Source organism: Cydia strobilella, chromosome 5, assembly GCF_947568885.1.
Source record: "Cydia strobilella chromosome 5, ilCydStro3.1, whole genome shotgun sequence".
NCBI lineage: Eukaryota > Metazoa > Arthropoda > Insecta > Lepidoptera > Tortricidae > Cydia > Cydia strobilella.
The window spans coordinates 18,487,292-18,511,223 of NC_086045.1; the positions used below are offsets into that span (position 1 = coordinate 18,487,292).

Consider the following 23,932-nt stretch of genomic DNA (forward strand, 5'->3'; position numbering starts at 1 on the left):
CGGCCCGGGACGGAACCGGTCTTGGTTTAACAGGTTTTTTATAATTAACTTGATAGTATTAGCTGCCTATTTCAATTTTGAATACTGCACGTGTAATTTAACGATCGGAAATTAGTGAAAAGCGATACGCAGTGCGCCAGCCGAGACCGCAGAGCGGCGCTATTGCGGGCTTGCTGCCGCACCGGCACAAAAGCCGAACGCTGCCAAAAGTGCCAAACGATGCAGGTGCCGTGGCTATACTCAGCTATTTTATGCAGGGACTGCTGACACCTAGGAATGCGAGTCTTGGCTATAAATTCAATGCGACTGTCAGGTACGAGAGCTACTTAGTTTTTAGGTAAATACCATATTATAGATTACATAATACCATATTAAAGCAAAAATATTCCGCAATTTCTGCATATCCTACAACCACCGATGTACTCTACTACAAAAACTGGATAAAATACATTACAATCCATTACCAAACAAAACATTAAAAGTACCTAAAACATAAATGTCCGTGCTACATAAATGTTAACGTTATGTTATACATTTTAATTATTTAACATGACTGATGTTAACTGTTTTATAAATCATAGTTAGAGCAAGCTTAGTTGGCAGCGGCTTTGATAGCCCAGGCGGTGATAGTGTTATTTTAAACGTCAAACTTCTATGAGATTATGACGTTTAAATAACACTTGCACCGTCTAGGGCTATCATTTCATTTTTGGTACAAGCTTTTATCGCTGACTGTACTTTTCTTACCACCGGCGACTACTACTCATCGAGACAAATCTAAAAACCCCAAACAATTATGTTGCGTTGTTTTATAACAGAATTCCTATGGCCATCTCTTGTCTCCATCATCAGATGTCATCATATACAATTATACAGGATAGCTATTAGCTATCCATGCCGTAATCGGCACCGGCGCGCGGCGACCCTGGCTAATTACGAGCGTGTGCTCTGATATGGCTGGCAAAGCCGAACTTACTTCTAAAAACTCTATATCTATATCGTAAGTAAGTTTAAGAGTTGTTAAGGAAGGTTTCCACATACATACATGAACAAAAATATTTAGTTATAAACGTAAGTATTTTATAAGTAAAACTCATTTATACCTAGTTAATTAATATGAAGAAGTAACATAATTAAAAAAAAATTTTTTTCACAATCGATAACACGCGGGTAGAATATAGGGCTGTTTGTCCTTCAGTACACCTGCATGAAATAAGATCTTTTTCGAGCAAGTGTGATGAAAATATACTTTTTAATACAGTTGCTCAAAAAGTGCTACTTTTCGTGGCTGTTTAGCGTGCGGAAAGTTGGTTTTCGCGAACTAGTACTTTTTACTTTTCCAATTTTTTAAAATTTATACTTGTTCCAATTCATGACTACTTATTGATGAGTGTTTATATTAGTTTCCTTTAAACGTCGTAATCAACATAAAAACCTACTGTTAATGTAAGAATACGAAAAATATGCATATTTCATATTTTATTACTTATCTCTTCATCATTATAAGTATTATAACACGTTTATTTTTAATGTTGAAAAACCGTTCTTAATAAATTGTCTGAATGGAACGGAACGCCTGTCAAAGAAGAGGCGTATTTTCTTACTGCAAGAATGTTTTAAGTTTCCAAAAGCAACATTCGATATTGTTTTTATAAATATACGATACACAAATAATCGTAAATAACGATATTTAGGAAATAATAGTACAATGTTTTAATATTTACAATTTTTTCTGTCTTATAGAACATGCATTTAAAAAAAAAAACTTTCATTGAAGTGGGTTCAATAATAATAACAAAATCTATTCTAGTCGAATAAAAGCTAGAAAAACACCTCTTCATAACGTCAATGTCAATGATGTCACAGAATTAATAATATAAAAAGTTTCGAATTCCATTCCTTAATACTTGTTGCTTTTCTTATTTTTTCGCAACTGTATTAAAAAACGTCATTCGATACACGTGCGGATATGTCATTCTTCACTCGTCCCAAGTCTTCTCGTTACTCGTGAAGTAATGACATACTTTCCGCACTAGCATCGAAATGTACTATTACAGTATATATGGTGCTACTTTACCGCACTAGTGCGATAATTAGCACATTACGTAACTATGCCGAACATTTTTAAGGGTCATATGTACTGTAAAACGTTGTACGATACACGTGCGAAATTGTGAACAGGAAATTCACAACGAGTGGCGATAAATTAAAACACGACCGATAGGTGTTTTAAATCGACAAGAGTTCTTTTTCGCACTTGTATCGTAATATACTACCACTGTCAACAACGAATGGTGGAATGTAAATCTAAATAAATAGATTTTACCAGTCATCCCGGAGGCATATCTTTTTCTGCAATCGTGCTATGAAACAATATAAATGAAGCTCTATTCTCTTGATTTCAGTATAATGCTGGCGGCGAGTTCAATTTAATAACAGATATTACAAAGCTAGTTTGTTATTGACAGATGGTTTTATTTTAATCCTTTTGCCTTTCTACAGTAACCAGTAACACAAACAAAATTAAGTCATTATTAAAGCATGTTGTTTATTAACATAAGGTATAAAATCAAACACAAAAACCATCACAGACTATAGTATTTTTCAAATAGCTTGGGTACGGTGACAGCTGTCACCTCAATACAATTTTGCGTTTTAAGGTTATAAATTGTATGGAGATAACAGCTGTCAATATGGCGGACGAATGTTTGAAATGTCACCGTATTTAAGAATTATTCTGTTTCAAATTTAGTTTTCTTGTTCGCAAGTGTGATGAAATACATTGTGTGTAACTCCGGGTTGCCGCATATCCAGCTCGGGCAGCTTGCGCTCCAGCAGCGCCTCCTGGAGGTATAGCTTGTATGCGAGGTAGTGGTACTCACTGTGCGAGGCGAGCCACTCGTTGTAGTCGAGGTGGCGCGGCAGGTCGACCAGCTGCCGCCGGGCAGCTTGCGCTCCAGCAGCGCCTCCTGGAGGTACAGCTTGTATGTGAGGTAGTGGTACTCACTGTGCGAGGCGAGCCACTCGTTGTAGTCGAGGTGGCGCGGCAGGTCGACCAGCTGCCGCATGTCCAGCTCGGGCAGCTTGCGCTCCAGCAGCGCCTCGTGGAGGTACAGCTTGTATGTGAGGTGGTGGTACTCACTGTGCGAGGCGAGCCACTCGTTGTAGTCGAGGTGGCGCGGCAGGTCGACCAGCTGCCGCATGTCCAGCTCGGGCAGCTTGCGCTCCAGCAGCGCCTCCTGGAGGTACAGCTTAGGGTCGCCTGCCGCCTCGCCCTCGCGGTCTTTGCGCCGCGCCTTCCTGCAACCAACAATATAACTTATGAGTATTTATAGATGTATCAGATTAGTTTAGTTTGACAAAAAAACAAAATACTATAAGAGTAAAAAAAATATATGTATTAAAAATTAAAGATATCTAATATTGAAACGGTTTTCTTTTAACATCCCCTGGCACTGACTAAAATAACTGACTTTGTTTCACAGTACATTTCAAAACTTTTTTTTTGTAGAAGAATAGCGTTGCTAGACTTGCATCTTTTTTTATTACATGTAATGTTTTTGATGGGATCTCATCTCTTTTTGTAGGTAAGTAGTCCCTCTTTTCGGGTGCTACTTCTTGTACTGTACGTCAGCTGCCACTTTTCTCAAAGCTCATACCCATCTCACATTATATTCGTACCCAAACCTATACAATACTCATGGCCATACGAAACAATACTTGTATTCATACAATACTCATACCATTTTCATATCCTTTTACCATACTCATACTATATATATCTTCATACTCACATCGTACATCTTAGACCTTTACCTACTATTTGCAGAAACTGCAAAAAAAACTTTGTAAAAGCATATATTTATATGGGACTACAAACTTAATTATGCAGTTTTTAAATCTTTAAAACGTGACTAATATAGCATTATTTTTAGGTTTTTTATGATTTGATAAGCTAAAAACTCATGTTTAAAATTTGAAGCTTGGGGGTCTGCTAGAATAGAAGTACCTTAGAACTATGATGATCGGTGAGTGAGTGTCAGTGACAAAACTAAGGAACTTTGACGTGCAATAATTCTTAAACTACAAGTTCAAATTGAATGTTCTTGGGAATTTATCTAAGCCATATTATGCCCTATCATCATCATCATCATATATTTAAGAGTTATACTCTTGTCGGTGGAGCGATTTCCATAAGTGTCGGTCCTCTGCCTTCTCCTTGACAGCCTGATACGACACGACGTTGAGTTTTTCCTTTACTTGATCTATGTATGTTCTCCTTGGTCTGCCCCTCCGCCTCCTTGCCTCAACTCTCCCTTCAATTATGTTCTTGATAAATTCGTCGTGTCGTAGCAGGTGTCCAAGCATCTTTCCTCTTCTATTTTCTATGGTTCTCAACAAACTACTCTTCTCTCCTACCATGCGTAAAACCTCTTCATTTGTTTTCTTCTCCGTCCAACTGACCTTTGCCATTCGACGCCAGCACCACATCTCAAAAGCCTCCAGCCTTTCCCTATCACGTTGCCTCATTGTCCACGTTTCGCTTCCGTATAGTGCTATACTCCAGATGTACACTTTTATGAGCCTCTTGCGTATATTGCCTGATGTCCGGGCTTTAAATAGGCACTTTTTTGTGTTAAAGCTTTTTTAGCCATCGCTATTCTGGTAGTAAGATCTTGTGTACATCTGGAGTCACTAGTAATTATGCTGCCTAAATATTTAAATGATTTGACCTGTTCTATGGTGCTATTATTTAAAATTATCGGGTTTTGTCTTTGGTCTTTATTTGAGGTATTTTTCGAAGTCCCCTATATGCCCTATATGTCACTCAAAATTCAGGGTTCTAGCTTTAGCCAGAACAAAATTTCAGGACGTCGAAAATGGCCTAAATGGCTCCGAGAAAAGGATGGTACGGCCGTGCCTCTTTTTTTTGCTCGACTTGGCACAGATAATAGCGGAAGCCGCTCGACCCCAATTACAAAGAAATACCGCAAATCGATGTACAGGTTAGCCGTTTGGCACACGCACACTAGAGATCAAAACAAAATTTTTGCCCCGCAGTTCCTAAAAAAATTAATACTTATTACAATATTGTAATATTGAAAAATTATACACATGAAAAATATTAAAAAAAAATCGTAATTAAATTATTATTAAAATTGCTGTCTTGGGGTTAGATATCAAGATATTACGTATTATTTATGGTACATTGTACAAAAAAAATCAGTAAGGTACATATATCGTATCTGAAGGATGCAATCTTGATATTTTGTGTCAAAATATTATTTTCAAAATTGCTTTCTTGGGGTTGAATATGAGGATATCACGCATCATTTGTACAAAAAATACATTTGGGTATATTGTACAAAAAAAAATCAGCCATGTCGTATCTGGAGGAGCCCAAACTTGGTATGTTTCAAAAATTATTTTTGTTTTAATTAAAAAAAAATGGCTGAAATGTAATGATGTGATATATTTTTAGAATCGCCTCAAAAAGCCCTTTCGTATGATACCACACACGATAGTTTTTGGAAAAAAATATTTTTTTTTCCATACAAAAAAATAATGTTTTACCACTCCCCCCCCGGGGAATTTTTTTTAGGAACAAAAATTTTGTTTTGACCTCTAGTATGCGTGTGCCGAACGGCTAACCTGTACATCGATTTGCGGTTTTTTAATTAGAACGGGTTACACTAATAATTATTAAGAGCTTAGACTGGGAGTGTTTATGCCCGTACCTTTTTGTATCATCGTGGTAATTGTAATAAATGACAGTTCGGAAAAAAAGAGGAAAATAATAGTACTTATATCCCTGTTACAGTGTAAATCCCACAATAAAAATGCTTTATCACTTATCAGTAGACACAGTAGGCATGGAGGGAGTGCTCGGTAATCGATAACTGTAGCGCTAATATCAAACAAAGGCGTATCAAAACAAGAAACAGTTGTAGTGCACCTTATACGTCGTGGCAATAAGGTGAACTAATGGTCAATTGTTGATGGCGCCTGCCGCGTAGGAGCCCGATGTTAAACAAGATCGCGCGAGTTGACGTCACGGTCCGAAACGCCCTCGCCAATCGTCGACTCTTCGACACACTAGGTACGTACCAGAGGTTCTACCGCGAAAAACGAAATTTCTGCATCTTCCTCTCTGTCGCTCGAATATGCAAGAGCGATAGAGAAGTAGATCGTTTAGAATAAGAATAAGTATTTGTTTATTTGTTTTTAGGGTTCCGTACCCAAAGGGTAAAAACGGGACCCTATTACTAAGACTCCGCTGTTTGTCGGTCTGCCACCAGGCTGTATCGCATGAACCGTGATACCTAGACAGTTGAAATTTTCACAGATGATGTATTTCTGTTGCCGCTATAACAACAAATACTAAAAACAGAATAAAATATATATTTAAGTGGGGCTCCCATACAACAAACGTGTTTTTTTTGGCGTTTTTTTTGCGTAATGGTACGGAAGTCGGAACCCTTAGTGTAGTGCGCGACTACGACTCGCACTTGGACGGTTTTCGACTTTTCGATGTTGCCGGTAGGCCATCTATTTATTTTTTATTTTTTTATTTATTATTTTACAGGACCTTTATACTATTGTACATATCGTCCCTGGCCTTCTGTTGTTATAAATTAATGTCTTAGTTTTCTATTGCTTTCCGATAAAGAGAAATGTAGAATTTCGTTGCATTTTTTTAGTTAATCTCGTTTCTGATATCTTATAAAGGCTTAGATTCAGTAGTGTAGTGTTTACTTCTGGGCGGTCTTTTCATTTAATCCCTTGAATGTAGTTATCATACTGATATTTATGACTTAGGTCAAAAAGAATCAGTGATACTCAATATCGCTTCCCAAGTCGCAATTTGCTCCGTTGGCATGGCTGTTCCGACATAAAACATTATGTATCATCTCGACTTGTTTCTTACTAGTAAATATATTTTAATAAAGGAAAGGAAATTGCTTCACGTCAGACAAAAACGCGCGCGCAAGTTACTCAGACCTCAGTGTTAGAGGCACGGGGCTAGGGAAAGAACCTTTTGTGTTCTCGACAAGGGCTCTCAAACACTACTTGACATCAGCGTTTGAAGTTTGATTGCATTACCTACCTGCCTAGATACTGGGAAACCAATCGAATTCCTTTGTACTGACTTTCTTGATGTTCGCTGTTCCAAGTCTTCGCGCTCAAGTATTTTGAATTGAATAACTGTTTAGGATTGTGGCAACCACTGCCACTGGCTGGTCAGGGGTCAGGGGTCAAACAAGGGAGGATAGTGAAGGGATAGTGTTCCGGCGTTTCCGTGACTACATAGTTATGTAGTCACGGAAACGCTAGTTAGCGATACCAACGCAGGGGTCGATTCAATAGGACTATGCTGTCTGTCGTCTAAATTATGTTTATAATGTGGTATTTAAATTATATATAATGATTCCATGGAATAATGTAGGCTTACCGGTGAACCTTTGTTCTTTAAATGTATCGTTTCGTTTCTGACAGTCTTTGGACTAGTTGGATGGGACGATGGGATAGGACGGTAAATAATAATGTACATTGCCAATGAAGGGTCTTCCTCTGCTTCTGGGATTTCCTAAGGATAAAGGAACCTTGTTTTTTTTTTTGTTAATTTATTATTTTACAGGACCTTTATACTGTTGTACATATCGGCCCTATTAAGTCCACTTCTTATAATTTCAGAACAACTATAATCTATTTATTAAGCCTCACTTCAGCCAGTCTATACACCGTTTGTGCCGTGTCCGATGTTGGGTTACCAAGAATGTGTATAAATGCACCGATGTCATATGGCATTAGATTGGCTGAAGTTATGAGCGCCTCCCTTGGAACCTTGATATTGGCAGTAATAACGGCACGTGCTTACCGATGGTTTTTCTTCGTTACATTTCACGTTTTAGTTTGGTTGCGAAAGCTAGAGCAATATCAGATTAGATTAGAAAATTGCACTACATATGTAAGCCATCCGTGTTTTCCTTTTGGATTTTTTTGACTAGTCTGTGTGTGAGTAGTATATGGTGATTTCATCCGTTGAACGTTTCTATCCTAGCCTAGTGTCAATTAGTATAACATAACCTGGAAATCCTGAATAACTGAATGCTTATATTAAATAAATAAATAAATATTATAGGACATTCTTACACAGATTGACTAAGTCCCACAGTAGGCTCAAGAAGGCTTGTGTTTCGGGTACTCAGACAACGATATATATATAGTATACAAATACATAAATACATAGAAAACACCCAAGACTCGGAAACAAATATCTGTGCTCATCACACATATAAATGCCCTTACCGGGATTCGAACCCAGGACCATCGGCTTCACAGGCAGGGTCACTACCCACTAGGCCAGTCCAGTCGTCAAATAAATAAATATATATATATATATATATTATTTAATTGTAGGTCAACAGCATGCATCTGTTTCTGTGCGTCCAAGGTACAACTGCATTTCAATGGTTCATCGCTTGGCTTGGATGGCCAAACAAAACTTTAAAAGCAAGTATTTAGAACTATTTTTATTTTACGCAGCCAAGGTTTTTTTCGAAATCAGCTAGGCTTATGGCCTGTAGATGAGGTAACGGTCGGGAAGCTTTGTGAAGCTCTGGAGGGGTACTAACTTGCCGAGTAGTGAGTCGAGCAGCGCGGCGAGCCATCGCGCGACCAGCTCCAGGCAGTCCATCCGTCACTCACTAACGCACACTCATTTCGTGATTCATTGGCCGGCCATTTACGACGAGAAAGCGTATAGTTAGCGGTTCCCTATAGAGCCCGTTCGACTTCCGGTTCACAAGGGTATTCATGCTACAGCCTATCATGACAGGCCCTGGATATTTTTTGATGTAATGTAAGCCAGTGTGTATGTACACTATTTTTAAGACACTGCGTTCGTTCCGGTTTGCCGTTCTCACCTGAAGGGCACGGCCGCGTACAAGTAGGAAGGCAGCGAGAACAGCACGCCGAGCACCACCGCATGGCACATCTCGGCGACGACTGAGGCCCGGACCCGGCGCGCCGCGCCCCGCGCGCCGTCCCTGTCGCACACTCCGGCGTGTGCGCAATTATATGTATCGCCTACGCAATCGGTGGTCAGCGTCCGTACTGTCATATTTCAAGGCTTCGCCAGCCATTGGGTTTATATGTTATCATTAGTGACATTGCGCGATTTCGACGGAACGTCACAAGACTTGACGCCGCAGGCACCTTTGAGGGCCATAGGCTGATGTTTCCTTGTGCGTTGCGTGTAAGTAGAGTTGCTACTGAGGGTCGTCAGGAAAGTTTTACATGGAGAAAAGTCGCAAGGAAGCTATGCTGACCCCACCAATAAGTTCAAGGCCACAGCATCCATCCGTCAACGTCAGCGGTCAAAATAAATGGTCTTAATATGTCATGAGATTGTGAATCTGAATTGACTACGCAAAATGACAAATAACACAATTACTAATTCCAAATATTGGCGTTATGGACATATAGAGATATAAAGTATTTTCGATGTTAGTGTTATTTTTGGAACCCCATAATTTAGACTGAAGAAAATCTAGTTGTAGGTACCACACTAGTTTTCATTCTTAGCCTTCCTTGCCCCTACACGGAACAATGGTATTCCGGAAATAAGTGCGAGGTGTGTGCAGAGCTGAAGCAGACACGTAGAGTCCCTTTGGATAGGTTAAAGAAAAGTAATTGTGGTATTTTCTATAAAAAGGGACCTTATTGTCGATGGCGCTTACGCCATTATTAACGATGCTCCGATATAATAACAATGCCGCGCGACGCTGTGCGGCGTAAGCGCCATCGACAATAAGGTCCCTTTTCGTAGAATATGCCCCAATTAGGTACATAATACGCCGAGCGGGCGCGGCTCCTGCCCGTGTCATGGGACGCATCACGCACGTAGAGGCAACAGCAACACCCGCCAGGCGCCAGCGTCAAAGGACTACATAGGTATGGAGAGTTAGTGAAATCTAAACACAGTAAATAATCCTGGGGTCTCTGCATTTACTATATATGTGCTTCTCTGGTGGTCTACTTTGTAAAGAACTTCATACCGAAAAAAACATTTTTTTTAATAGGAACATTCTGCGATAAAGTTGACAAATTCAATGTCAATAAAAATATTTGTAAGGAAAAATTCGCATTGTTATGATACATAATGTAGACAAGTTACTTTCAATAATTATTAAGGGACGTTTTGTTCATATTATCTTTCATTTAGGGTCGTGCCTGCAGTGTGTTCAAATCTAATATTCTAATGTCTTCTTCTAAAGAAGCATGCGATGCTAAGTGCCGGGTGATGGTGGCTTCTTGTTTGTTGAATTCGGCCGGCGACAGTGCAGCAGCGACTCCTCAGTTGGCTCGTGCCGCGCGCCGCCCACGCCGACCTCGCTTTTATTTTAAATCAGAAGATAGCTTTGTGAAAGTAATACATGATTCAGTCATTGTATTATAACATTACCGTCATACACTGAATAGAATTCGTGTGAAACAGTGTTTCTTTAACTAGAAACCATGTTATTTGTGTTGACGTGCGTTGATCGTACAAAATAAACGTAGTTATAGTTGAATGGTGCGCGGTCCACAAAAAGTGCACTTTCTAAAAGTGCGCGTGACGTTAGCGCGCTTGTTCCCACTGTTTAAGCCGTCTAAAACTATCTATAATTTAAGTGATAGATAATTTTCAAAGAAACGTCAACATAATGATAAACGCGCAAAGCCCAAACGCAGATGGCGATAAGATTCCAAGTGTCCCAACTGAGTGATCAACTTCCGTAAGTTAGTAATCATAATTTCTCGTCAGGAGTTAAGAATTTTTAGCTGATACATTAAAAATCGTAGTCGCAGAAATAAAAACCATAGACTACAGACAACAATTTGTTACTCGGAACCTATTTCAAGCTCCCTGTGTTGTGCGTTGTGCGAAATAGTGTAGCGATATTTCTGGCGCGTCAATAAGTACCTATTCTATATAGCTGTTATTTTCATGCCGATCTGATGATAATCTGTGTTTACGGTTTACTATTTGGAGCCACGGCAGAACAGTTCTACATCATAATTATGTATAGGTACAGCTGCAAATATAAATATCCATTGTACTCAATCACGACTTCATTAGCTCTTCAAGAGTCAAGACATATGTACAGGATGTTTTGTGCAGGTGACATGCAATAATTTACGGGGTGAATATATATACAGTATAACTGAGCAACTTTTACTATGGGACCAACTCCGAAATAGCGAAAAAAAAATTGTCTTTTTCTTACATTTTGGCTGACATTTTCTATGGGAGAGTAAATATTTTTTTAATACAGTTGTTAAAAAAGTGCTACTTTATGTAGCTGTTTAGCGTGCGGAAAGTTGGTTTTCGCGAACTAGTGCTTTTTACTTTTCCAATTTTTTTAAATTTATTCATGACTACTTATTGATGAGTGTTAATATTAGTTTCCTTTAAATGTAATCAACATAAAAATCTACTGTTAATGTAAGAACACGAAAAATATACATATTTCATAATTTAATTACTTACCTCATCATCATTATAACACGTTTATTTTTTAATATTGAATATTGAAAAACCGTTCTATACAAGTTGTCTGAATGGAACGGAATAGCTATGGAAGGTAGAGGTAGGAATAGCTGCCAAAACGCCTGTCAAAGAAGAGGCGTTTTTTCTTACTTTTACTACTTACTAAGAGGAGTTTTAAGTTTCCAATTTTTATTCCTTACTTGTTGTTTTTATTATTTTTTCGCAACTGTATTAAAAAACGTCGTTCGATACACGTGCGGAAATGTCATTCTTCACTTGTCCCGAGTCTTGGTACTCGATATCTCGGTACTCGTGAAGTAATGACATACTTTCCGCACTAGCATCGAAATGTACTATTCTCGCGATTTCGGGGTTGTGCCCATAGAAAGTTGCTGTATGACCTATATATTCAGCCCGTAAATAATTGCAGGTGACTAAATAAACACCCTGTATACTATACCTAACCATACAAAACTCGTAGGTACCTATATAACTATGTATTTATATATTATATACATAATAATTTTGCAAGATTGTCCTGTAACATTTATTCATTAGTTTCATTACTATACATACTTACAAATTGTAAGTATTGTAAGTTACAATACATGTCAGGTAGGTATGTATGTTTAATTTTTTCGCCTTATTTCATTGTGGATAGGTGATATATATGTGAAAGGACGGAAAAGGTGAACCATAGGCAGTAGTATAGAAGAGTCCAAAGCAGTAGCAAAGAGGATATATTAAGATAGAGCGGTACTGTCATAGTAAATTTTGTAACCACTGTAAATTCACTGCCATCTATCGACATACTTTAAAACTAAAAATGAAGATTTATAAAAATACGTTAAAATGTAAATAAATATGGATAAATGATTTTTTTATTTGCATTAATTATTTTTATATGATTTTGACCCATGTTCTTTCACTGATATGCGTTAAAATTATAAATAACAAACGAAACCGTCAACGCCCTCTATACGAGAGTAGGCTAAAGCTAGTGGCGCCATCTGATCGAGAATCAAATTTTCGTGATTTTCGAGGCACGTTTTATCCTTAGACTGTATCCATCTATTACGGAGTTATATCTATCTTTGGCAGTAGAGGTAGCGGATGATGATGCGACCGCGACATTAACACGACATACAAAGGCAAAGGGTGTAAAATTGTAAATATTAACATACATATTTCGTACATCGGGAAAAAGATTTGTTCGTTTGCGTCGCGCTCATGAGTTATTGCGTAAATATACGATAATTTACGCAATAACTCATGAGCGCGACGCAGAAACAATAGCATAGAAACAATCATTTTCCTATTTACCTCACAGCATAAACTGTAAACAGCGTAATGTATTCTAGCATAAATTACAATTGAGAATAGAGACTGTCTATGTGCGTCCATCGAAGAGAATGCGAGCCATAAATATACACTGCGCTGTATGGCCATTCGCGAGGCAATCGCATCCTTGAGCAAGTGGAGCGGCGTGTAATAAAAATAAACGTGAGAACGGCCCTCCCTCGCGGGGAGGCGAAGCCGAAGGTCAGGGCTGCCGCCGCCGACGTGCGTATTAAATACTTTTATAAACATTACACTCTATTGTCCCTTCGTGTTACCGGAAATTTAGCAACAATGATTTAAAAAATATTGTTCCATAATCTCTTGATGGTGTCAAATGTCCATCAGTCGTATACATAATTATACAACATAACATTACATTACTTTATTGTTGTTTTGTGAGGCTATGAGGATGAGAGTCATTGTCACAAGTGTCATTTTGCGAGCGCCGTGGGGTGCGGATACGTCGAGAACGGCACTGCCAGCTGCTTTCGCCGCATTGCAGCGTGAACGGAGGCATAATCCGTTCGAACGACGTATTCAAGTGTGCTTGCCAACTGCCAATACTGTAGTACCTACTCGTAAGAGATGGACGTATTGTTCTAGTTGAAGGCACTACAGGTCATGAAAAAGATAGGCTGTGTTGGGCAAATAGAGTGAAATCCACGATATATGGCCTGCATACACGATTCAAGAAAGAAAGGCAGTGCGTTATTAAGTTTGCCACCAACTCAAATGACCAAGTCTATTCTTCCAAGAGTGAAATAGCCAAGATATAAATGGTAAGTTAGGTGGGATAGTTCATTCGCAACGCTCGGTGGCGCAGCGAACCGATCGATATTACCAACCGGTGACTAGTGGCCGACTCACGACGACTTCGAGAAACATTGGAAGGTTTCTGTGTATAAATTATCGTTTCTCGGTTCAATATAGTTTAGAATATATATGAAACAACTCCGTTACTTATTCGCAGAAAAGTTATATCCTCACCGTTGAAGGATCGTTGAATTCTGAAATACATATTCATCAAAGGTTGTGGAGGTAGACTGAAAATTACTTTTTTTTCTGACGCCTAATGGCTGAATGTGGGGTTATAATTTTTTTAAACGTCAATTTTACCGACATGGATTCTATCAGAGATGTTGTGGGCGGACAACAGCTTAGCCACATAGCCAACGAATTTACATGTTACACCCCTTTCTAAAACAAAAATTGGCAGTAATAGGACTAATAGGTAAGTACTAAGTGTGGTATTTGCTAAAAACTTAATACAATTAGTAACAAGAATCTTTGTCGCATTACTAATACTAAACTCTAATTTCACTACACAAACAATTATTTTTATTATATCCAGTTCTAATTCGGAACAGCTGAACTTCAACATCGATGATTCAGCGAACATATTAAGCTGAAAGGGTGTACCAGGCCGAAAGTCAAACGAGTCGTACAGTCGAGGTCACCGAGGGCGCAGATATGGAGCGGTGACGTCACGCATCACGCACCCCCGCCCGCCCCCGGGGGCTGACACCTGTTGCGAGACGGGCGGTGACGTCACAGGCTCTCGTCATCGTCGCGGCAATGGGGTCGGGACTAACCTTACCTGCCTCTTCACAAAACGTTTTTGTCTTGATTGTCAGGGTTATCGTGATATTTGTAATAACTATGAGTAATAGGGGTCAGACTTAAACTGGTCCGACCGTAGCGAAGTGGTCGGTTATTTTCGTGAGGGCAGTCGGGACGGATTGCCGAAACGGTTGTTTGAGGTGGTGCGAACTCGACAAGCATTCACTGAATGCTTTGTCACTCCGCTTAATGAAATATCCATGTCGTCACGAATACACATCATTATCTTCAATTACAATTCCGGTAAATTATTAGGTAGTTTTGTTCTAGAATTGGATATCAGTACCTGTTTTTATTACTACATAGTATAAAACAAAGTCGCTTTTCGCTCTGTATGTATGTCTCTCCCTATGTATGCTTAGATCTTTAAAACTACGCAACGGATTTTGATGCGTTTTTTTTAATAGATAGAGTGATTCAAGAGGAATAATTATATGTATAATTTGTAAAGGTTTTGTGTAAATTAGTTAAACTACCCGTGCGAAGCCGGAGCGGGTCGCTAGTATAAGATATGCCAATTTTTTAACATGCAGATACGTTTGCGAGCGTAACTTTTTCCATTATTTCCTTTAATATAAAATTTGGAGTATAAGATATGATTAGAAAATATGAATCGAGGTGGTAGTTTTTAATTAGGTTCGATGGAGTTTGGAGCGAAAACGTTTGACGACGATGATTTTCGAACCTCATTTCAATGTTACACAACTTAAAGCCTTTACCAATTAGTGTTTTAACTAATGAAACTTGAATTCTGAAAGCTCTGAAAAAACTGTTGCTGTTTCTGCTATTGCACTGCTCTAAATGGGAATACTATAGTTACTTGCTCATAATGTTAGTAAGGGGTCTCTATTGTTTGACATAATTATTGAAAGTCATAATGTAACATTAGTCATAATTTGGTTATTCTCAGAAACGCGTAACTTTTCAGCATTGCCATAAAACAAACCTAACCTAGACTTATATTGACCGGGATTCACGGTTAGTTTCAATAGACTATAAGTAAGTGTTAGTATAGAATATAAGTCTATTGAAACTAACCGTGAATCATTCAAAACTCTAAACCTAATCTAATCTAACCTATCTATAGGATAACCCGAGGAAAATCCTGAATAGTTAACGGTTTCAGAATTATGACTAATGATAATATGACAATCATTACATTATACTTTCAATAATTATGTCAAACAAAGGGACCCCGTTAGTAAGACATCTTGTGAATAAAAGAGCACAAGGTTCAGCAAATAAAATACCAGTCTCGATTGTAAAATACACTTGCTGCCTGTTGCAGTGCAAGAACGGCTACCAGCCACACGTGTTGTGTTGTGTTAACCGGGCCAGTCGGTGGCGCAACCGTTGCACTCATTTAAGATTACCTAGCCTGGTGGAACCACGATCCCACGTCGAGATATTGATATCCTATTACGTATATAATAAGCGAGCTAAATGCTTGAAGGGAAAGCGCTATAAGTGTAATTCATCTTTAAGTAAACTTAATAACCGACTGTATTAGATTTTTCTCAATTGGCCCGGGTGCCATAATTTATTACCGTTGGCATTGGATGCGGTTATGATTTGACCTTTTAACCTAGAGCCAAATGTTTTTAACATTGTTGGAGTTGGGATGTGGCAAGCGATGTTCCAATCATTGACTTTCCTTAAACCTTTTACCATAATTTGGAATGGAATAGCGGACACAAATCGCTTCATCGCCTCGACCTCGAGGTCGTGGGTTCCGTCGGTATTTATTCACGCAAAAGTTCTTATTGGTCGTCTGCTTTCGCCCCCAGTTAAATTTGACCTGAAGATTTATAGCGACTGTTCATAATGTGATCAGACTAATACTGGTCGCCACGCTTTGTGAAGGTCTGGCCGCAGTGAGCGCTTGTCAAGGTTTATCATTGTTGCGTAGACAAAGGCTCTATGTGTTTGCTTTGTGTGCGACACGGGTATTGTGTCCGGCGCGGCGCGGCGCGCGGCGGGCAGAAAAGCTGTTCGTGCTCCCACACCATCCATACATTGCGCCATGTGTACAACGTGATTGTAAACAATGTTTCATTTCAGGCCACGGTACTTAGTGGTCTCGCCAAAACGATATAATGTCGGCTGTACACACGCGTCGGGAGCCTGTCGCCGAGGGTCTCGGCACCGCTCCGATCCAATCGGAGAAGCGCGAGACGAGACGAGAAGGGAGCAGCATGTACACACTCGTTCTCGGCCAGTCTCGGGGTCTCTCGACAAGTGTGTAAAGCCTGCATGAAATCAGACTATCTCAAGAGAGAGTACCAGGACTTGTGTAGAACGATGTCTCCTTCAGTTTCACCAAGTAGACAAGTTGGCACTATCTTACAGTACTGCTTGAGCGGGTGTTCGTCATCAGAAACCTACCCCTGGAGTGAAGCTGGTCTGTCAGCATACATCAACTGGATTGGTGTTACTGATGGATTCTTCTGTTGCTACTTTGTCTTCTAGTTGTGTTGTTATTACCTTCTTTATACATGATTCGTTGTTTACCTCCTTATTTATCTCGTTTACATCCCATTTGTATGTAGAAAATGTAGGGTAGATGCAACTTCTTCTTTCCAAGAGCGGGTAGTTGTCATTGTTGAGCGTGTCAAGTTGTCAACTCACAATGTAAAAAAACCAAGGGACAGTCTGTGAACCTATCGCCAAGGGAGGGATAGCTACTATATACAATACTGTATTGTTACAGTACATATTTAAATTATGCGAAGTTCTTACTTGTCCTAATCAATAGATGATTGATTTTATCTAGATAGGGATTTCTTATCAATTTGTGTAATTCAGTGTAATAAGCTTATTGTGATCGCGACATTGTTCCTCTAAACCTTATACAATTATTTTGCCATTGCAAACGGTCCGCTACACCTGGGCCTGTGGGTTTCCCTAAGCGGGTAACAAAACCGGTAAGTTATAGAGACGATTGATAACTGTGCATCTCTCGTGACGCACAAAGTGGACTGACCCTGGTGTCAGCGACACTGATACGCGCCGACCATACTAATTACCCGGTCCCTTAATATTCATTAGCGCGTCGACCGCCTAGCTTCTTGGAGAAGTTTAGTCCCTTTACGCAGTCTAAATTGCAATTCTAAATTGAGCATATCTGCCAATTACAAGTAAAATGCTCCACATACAAACTTTTTCGGAAAAAGTAAAAACATCCAAGCCTGCACGTGATAGATACTTCTTTCTTTTTAATCGACTTCAAAAAAGGAGGTTAGCCTTGCTCATCGAGCACGTCGGGGACGTAACATAGCATAGCTTTTTTATTACTTACATTTTTACGCGGGGCAAATGCAAAGTGGACATCGCAGCCTAGAGGTTTACGCTTTTTTTAAGCTTGCAAGCGCTGTTCAGTGTTCAGTGTAGCCAGTAATTTGAATTACCGAGCCCGTTTTCGACCCTTAGGGCAAGTTACATTATCTCTCATCATCATTTTTGGTTAAAATTGTCGTTAATACAGGGAGTTAGAAACCATGGGTTTATCATATGAAGATATTGATAGTTTTTCCTACTTTAATAGTACTTATAAAGAATTGCGCAGCTTGATCGGTTGACATTTGTTTAGGGCGGTAGGCCACTCCGATACCCCACCAATGCGACAAGGCTCCGACTTACGAGCGAAAACCAAGTACTGTAATGTTCGAACAGGTATTTTATGGGATCTGGCACAACCAGTTAACTCTATTAAAATACAAATCGATTTATGGGAAGCGACACTGGATGTTTTAGCGGATTACTAGTAAATTGTGGTTTAATTTTAAAAGCTTAGCTATTGATAGACGGACTTGTTTAACCGACTCTGACCTGACCTCTAAATTTTGCATAATGACAACGAATATCGCAGACAGGTTATACTAGCTTGCAGTCGATTGCAAAATCGTTTGTAAAAATTAACATTGAAAAGATGAACAGTTAACACTAGCTTGGAGGAAGTGCAAAATTATCTACCCTACAATCGCACTCCAGCTCATTGTCAACAAAATTGAATCTGACATGATGACTACCTAATAATCGAGCAGTTTTCAGTCAAAAGGTAATTAAATTTTACAATATTATTTTTATTGTTGGTGTACAAAAGTTGATGCTGTCATTTTCCAAAGAACTAGAACTTGGCATGCAAATAACACTGCATCGTAAAAAGGAGGCCTCGGAAGTAAGTCGCATAGCGTCTTCAATATTTCTTTTGACATGTCGAACCTGGTGGCAATGACGTCGCCATCGACTCCGCCCGAGACGTGAGTTATGAGTGAGGTTTCTAAACGTGTCTATTTAGAAGACGGGTGCGCAGATGTGGGTATGTAGGATGTAGGCGGCGCAGGTAGTGAAGTGACCGGCCGGTCGGAGCACTTTTACCGTCTCTTGCGACGCTGTTCCATACAACAGCATGTTTATTCACACGCTTTGCGATCGTCCTTAGTATAGTTTGACCTCTATTCGTAACAAGTTATGAGTATTCTGAGGTCGAAATCAAAAATCCTACCCTAATTTACTTAACAAATTGGTTTCACTGTCGACGTGTCGACTGTTAAACCTAGTCACAAACTTGACAGCTTATTAATACCTCTTCAGGTTCGCTAATATTTGTGCCTTATTGTGGCTATTTTGTCATCCATGTTTTGGGTGATATATCTTTTACCCGATGAGTGTGGTGCGTCAATATCATAAATGCTAACCTAATTTACTTAACAAATTGGTTTCACTGTCGACGTGTCGACTGTTATACCTAGTCACAAACTTTACAGCTTAATACCTCTTCAGGGTCGCTAATATTTGGGCCTTATTGTGGCTATTTTTGTTATCCATGTTTTGGGTGATATATCTCTTTCCCGATGAGTGTGGTGCGGGAAAGACATTGGATTATAGCGTTGTTCAGCTGTTAAGTTAACAGTCTTAACCTCCGTAACTCCACACGCTTACTTGATCTTGTGGTTGGCCTACTAGTTATTTTACCTACCCATTAACTATGTATAACTGCTCTGTTAGAGATATATTCAGATTCAAATGTAATCAGTAAAAATAATCGGATGAAACAAATTGTTCTTGAAATAGTAAGTGTACATCGACGCTAATAGTAGCATAACTAAAGAATGCAATTATCGCAGAGATCGCATGCTCACTAAACCTAACTGTCGTGATTGTCGTGAAAGCAAGGCTAGAACTACGGACCGTGATGTGTGGAGCGAGGCAATATTGTCGTTGTTTTCAAAAACAATACTTTTAAAAGGTGAACGAACACAAACGGGCCTATCTTAACAATGGAACCAGTTTGGATCGCAACGCGGGAACTAGATTATAGTGGCAGAGGCGAACTCACAACGAGTGCAGAGTAGACCGGTTATTGTTCACGAAGCACCGGCTAAATGGGATTCTTTGCGAGCAAGATGTGTTGATATCCTAATTTTATTTGCTAGCATGTGTAAAACCACTTGGCAAGAGCCCCCTTGATGTGTTTAATTATAGTTTGACATGCGTGAATTAATATAATGTAATTTAATAATATGATTTATTGTAGTATGTAAGTGCTTTGGTTTAGAACTGTAAACTTGCATATTTGGAAATAAATACGAGTAATGCCTTAATTTAATTTATGCCTTCTCCGGTCGGTTACAGGTAGGCAACTAAATCTTACTACTTTTTTGCCCAGCATCAGCAGCTAAATCACCATTAACCTCATATCCACCGGCTAGCCTATTGTAAGCCATGCTTGTTTGTCAGCTGCTGATACCACAACTTTTAAAGAATAGTAAGTATAATCTACTCCGGATGTATATAACGAGTGTGATCATCAGATTAGGTATTTTCCATTCGTCACTCCAGCCGACAAAACGCGACTCCACACCGTAGATAATTTAAGGCATTGGCCACAAAGTAGAGATGTAGATTACGTAGGTACAGAATTAATTATCACCGTCTAGTCTATCAAACATAATGTTAGACAGATCACGAATCATGTTGTCCCTCCCCACCGTACACGTACAGCACGTTATTTCTCACCGAGCGCGCCAAAGCCGCCGGTGGCTTCACGGCGGTGTGAACCTACACCAACCGGACCGCTCAATTGAATTAGCTCTGTGGACCGCTCAATCACGTAACGGCACACACATGAAACATTATTTCAAAACAAATAACTGCACAATAAACAAAAGTATACTCGAGAGCAATGTAAACGGGTTACATTGTATGATTGTATGGTATTGTATGGTGAATATGCGTGTATGAGAGTTCTCTAAGAAACCAGAGCTATCCGTGCCATATTTAACGTAACGGAAATTGAAGATCGACGCAACCGATAAAACAGTCACATTAGTCATATAACTCATATACCTACTTAATCAACAAATAATAGCTAAGGAATAATTAACTAATCCATACTAATATTATAAATGCGAAAGTCTGTCTGTCTGTCTGTCTGTCTGTGTGTTCCCTCTTCACGCTTAAACCGCTGAATCGATTTAGATGAAATTTGGCATAGAGATAGGTTGAGTCCCTGAGAAGGACATAGGATAGTTTTTATCCCGAAAATCATCCCTTAAGAAAGTAAAAAGCGGGGTGGAATTGAGATAATTAATGAAGTGTCTGCTAATTTGTGTGCATAATATGCTCAAATTGAATAATTGCTATAAGATTTTTTCCAGGCGCTATTCTTACTCTAGCGGGGGTTACTAAGTCCACGCAGACGAAGTCGCGGGCAAAAGCTAGTAAATAATAAATAAATAAATATTATAGGGACATTCTTACACAAATTGGCTAAGACCCACGGTAAGCTCAAGAAGGCTTGTGTTGTGGGTTACTCAGACAACGATATATATAATACTTATACAAATACTTAAATACATAGAAAACATCCATGACTCAGGAGCAAATATCTGTGTTCATCACACAAATGCCCTTACCGGGATTCGAACCCAGGACCATCGGCTTCACAGGCAGGGTCACTACCCACTAGGCCAGACCGGTCGTCAACTAAGGTAATATACATTCACCGTAACCGGCGTGGATTGTCGTATGTATGACTGTAATGTAAGAGAAACTGACAATAACCATTGACCCATACCTACGTGAACCACGATACGAGTGCGCTCTGTGGTTCACCAAGTATATCTCTCACTATATTATTATGGATATCGGACCAGTTGGGATATCTGACACTTAGTCGTTTTACGTGTAGGTATTACCGATCGAAAAAAAATGAAGTTGGGATGGGATGCGTGTAGCTGATAAAAAAAATTAAGTCAATGAAAGAGTTTCATGTTCTGCCGGATGTTTTTAAAAGATAAGCTTATTTGAAAGCACACATATTTAAAAGCTAATAACCGTATGCGTAAATCCTGTATGTAGCAGGACATGAGATAGTTACTTATGCTGCGTATTTTCTGTTTTCGTAATAAATAAAAAGAGATATCCCAACTACCTATGAAGCTAGAGATCAGTTTACACTAGAGACAAGTATCTACACAAACTCGTACAAAACGTTTTTGAATAAAGCTGCGGCGTGTCGCAATGCTCGTGATCCGCACGCAACCGGCTCGCGGCACGTCCGACGACACAGTTAAACGACCAACCTTATTGCTATAGTAATTCAGTCTAGCATAGCCACTAAATTATGAGCATTCGTTGAGAAACTCCTCAGTGCTTCAGACTACGGATAATCTTAATGATAATGAGAGATTATTTTATGAGCTATATTTATATTCTTGAAACGAATGTTGACCTAGTTGCTTAATCAGTGTGCCTTTGAACGATGCGGCGAGCGAGCTAGAAGAAAATTGTAATTACTTATATTACAGAAGTAAGGGAACTTAGTTACTAAACTGAGAAAGAACTGCTCATATAAATAAGATAATTTTGAAGATGAATATGAAGATATTAGCCATTATCGAAGATTGGAGATTCTGTTTCGTTATTATTTTTAGCGTTAAAAGCTCAGGTGTACAATAATAGAGTAGCAAGCATGCGACTGTTGAGAATTTCTTGATATTTGTAACTTCTTGTCTTATAATATATTCACTTATACAACCAAGTAAGTACTTAGTAAGTGATATACGAAAACGTAGGGTAGTGTCAGATCTTCCTTCTTTGACATATGCCAACGAAGACCTGACAGTGATCTACGGGTATGGTGTCCAAGTGGCAATTTTTCGACGTGACAGTCAAAAGGGTAATTGCGTAAATAACCTTTTGCGAGAGAAATGTCTGTAAGTCCTATTTGTCGTCTTTTCAGCTCTTCTAGTACATTTTGACCTCTAGATCTTTAGCAAGTATACGTGACTAGATGTCAGACATATAGTATGCGTACTGCGTGTAGAGCTGTAGAAGCTTCGTGAACTGGAACGCAGCTGATAAACGGTACAATTATATACGAGTAGTTCGATGGCGCGGGCACTTTCACTCGCGGCGCGGGAGGGCAGGTCACGACACTGCACTGCGTCTTCAACAGCCCACTGGTAATGTTTCTAATGCAGAGTACGTTCGTTATCGGAGTTTCCGTCTACGCGTTGTTTATTCAGCCCTTAGCGAAATTTTGCAACGTGAATATAGAAGTCATACGGATCTATATCGGGATTCCGAAAGATTTTTCTCCTATTTTCGCATTCCCTAATATTTTTAGCCATAATGATCATTTTGTCATAACGCTCATGTGCCGTAATAATTTCTTTGTCCAAATGTATTATATCCTAACGACAAACATATACATATATTTAACGTATCTTAAACTTCGAATCGGGCGGTATGTGAATAAGCTTCTAAATTTAGTCAAATTCACTCTGATTTTTCGTCTTTATAATCCTTGATGCCACGCGTCGAGCGCGAGCGGTAGCCATGCCAACATTGCGCCAGTAATGGAGATCGACCAAAACATGGCGTGTTGTTGTCAGGTGTTGGGTAAGTGTTGCCGAATCTAGGCCAATTTGCGCCAATTAGCTTGTTAAGTGGCGACCTTCTGCCAGTGGGGCGAGAAGATTCAGACAAATAAAACCAAAAGCTACTAAATTAACTAATCGTTTGACCCAATGGTTGACTGGTAGAGCTAGGGAAATTTTCTTAGTTTGTGAAATAATAACTGTATAACACCAACATACTTATAACTGTTACAACTTTGCAATAAACGAGACAGCCATTTAACAGCATGGATGAGTTTGACGATGCATGGTAGGTATTGATTATTATTATCGGATAAAGGAGGGATGAAGGTAATTAATTCTCGTCTCAATTTAAGGAGTCTATAAATTCTTGCATATTTGGTGACAGTTGAGACCACCCGTGGGAAATTCAGTAACTTTGGTTAATAACTTAAAGATGAATAACAAACCCCAGATTTCTCAGATAGGAGTACCAGTAAAAGCTTTTCCCATCACATTTATTCAAAAAAGGCAAATCTTATTTTAAAAGTTCTTTAGTCGTTAAAGCATT

At 39.2% G+C, this 23,932-nt stretch overlaps 1 protein-coding gene across 6 annotated transcripts in view; it reads right to left on the reverse strand.

Moving 5' to 3' along the window:
* LOC134741532 (MOB kinase activator-like 2) overlaps positions 1-23,932 on the reverse strand; it is a 103,455-nt gene that overhangs the window by 6,808 nt on the left and 72,715 nt on the right. For 4 of the 6 annotated variants that reach the window (XM_063674351.1, XM_063674352.1, XM_063674347.1 and 1 more), the window contains one exon: positions 3,008-3,300. In XM_063674351.1, the coding sequence (XP_063530421.1) occupies positions 3,008-3,300 (293 nt within the window). The other 2 variants (XM_063674348.1, XM_063674350.1) reach the window with 2 other exon arrangements.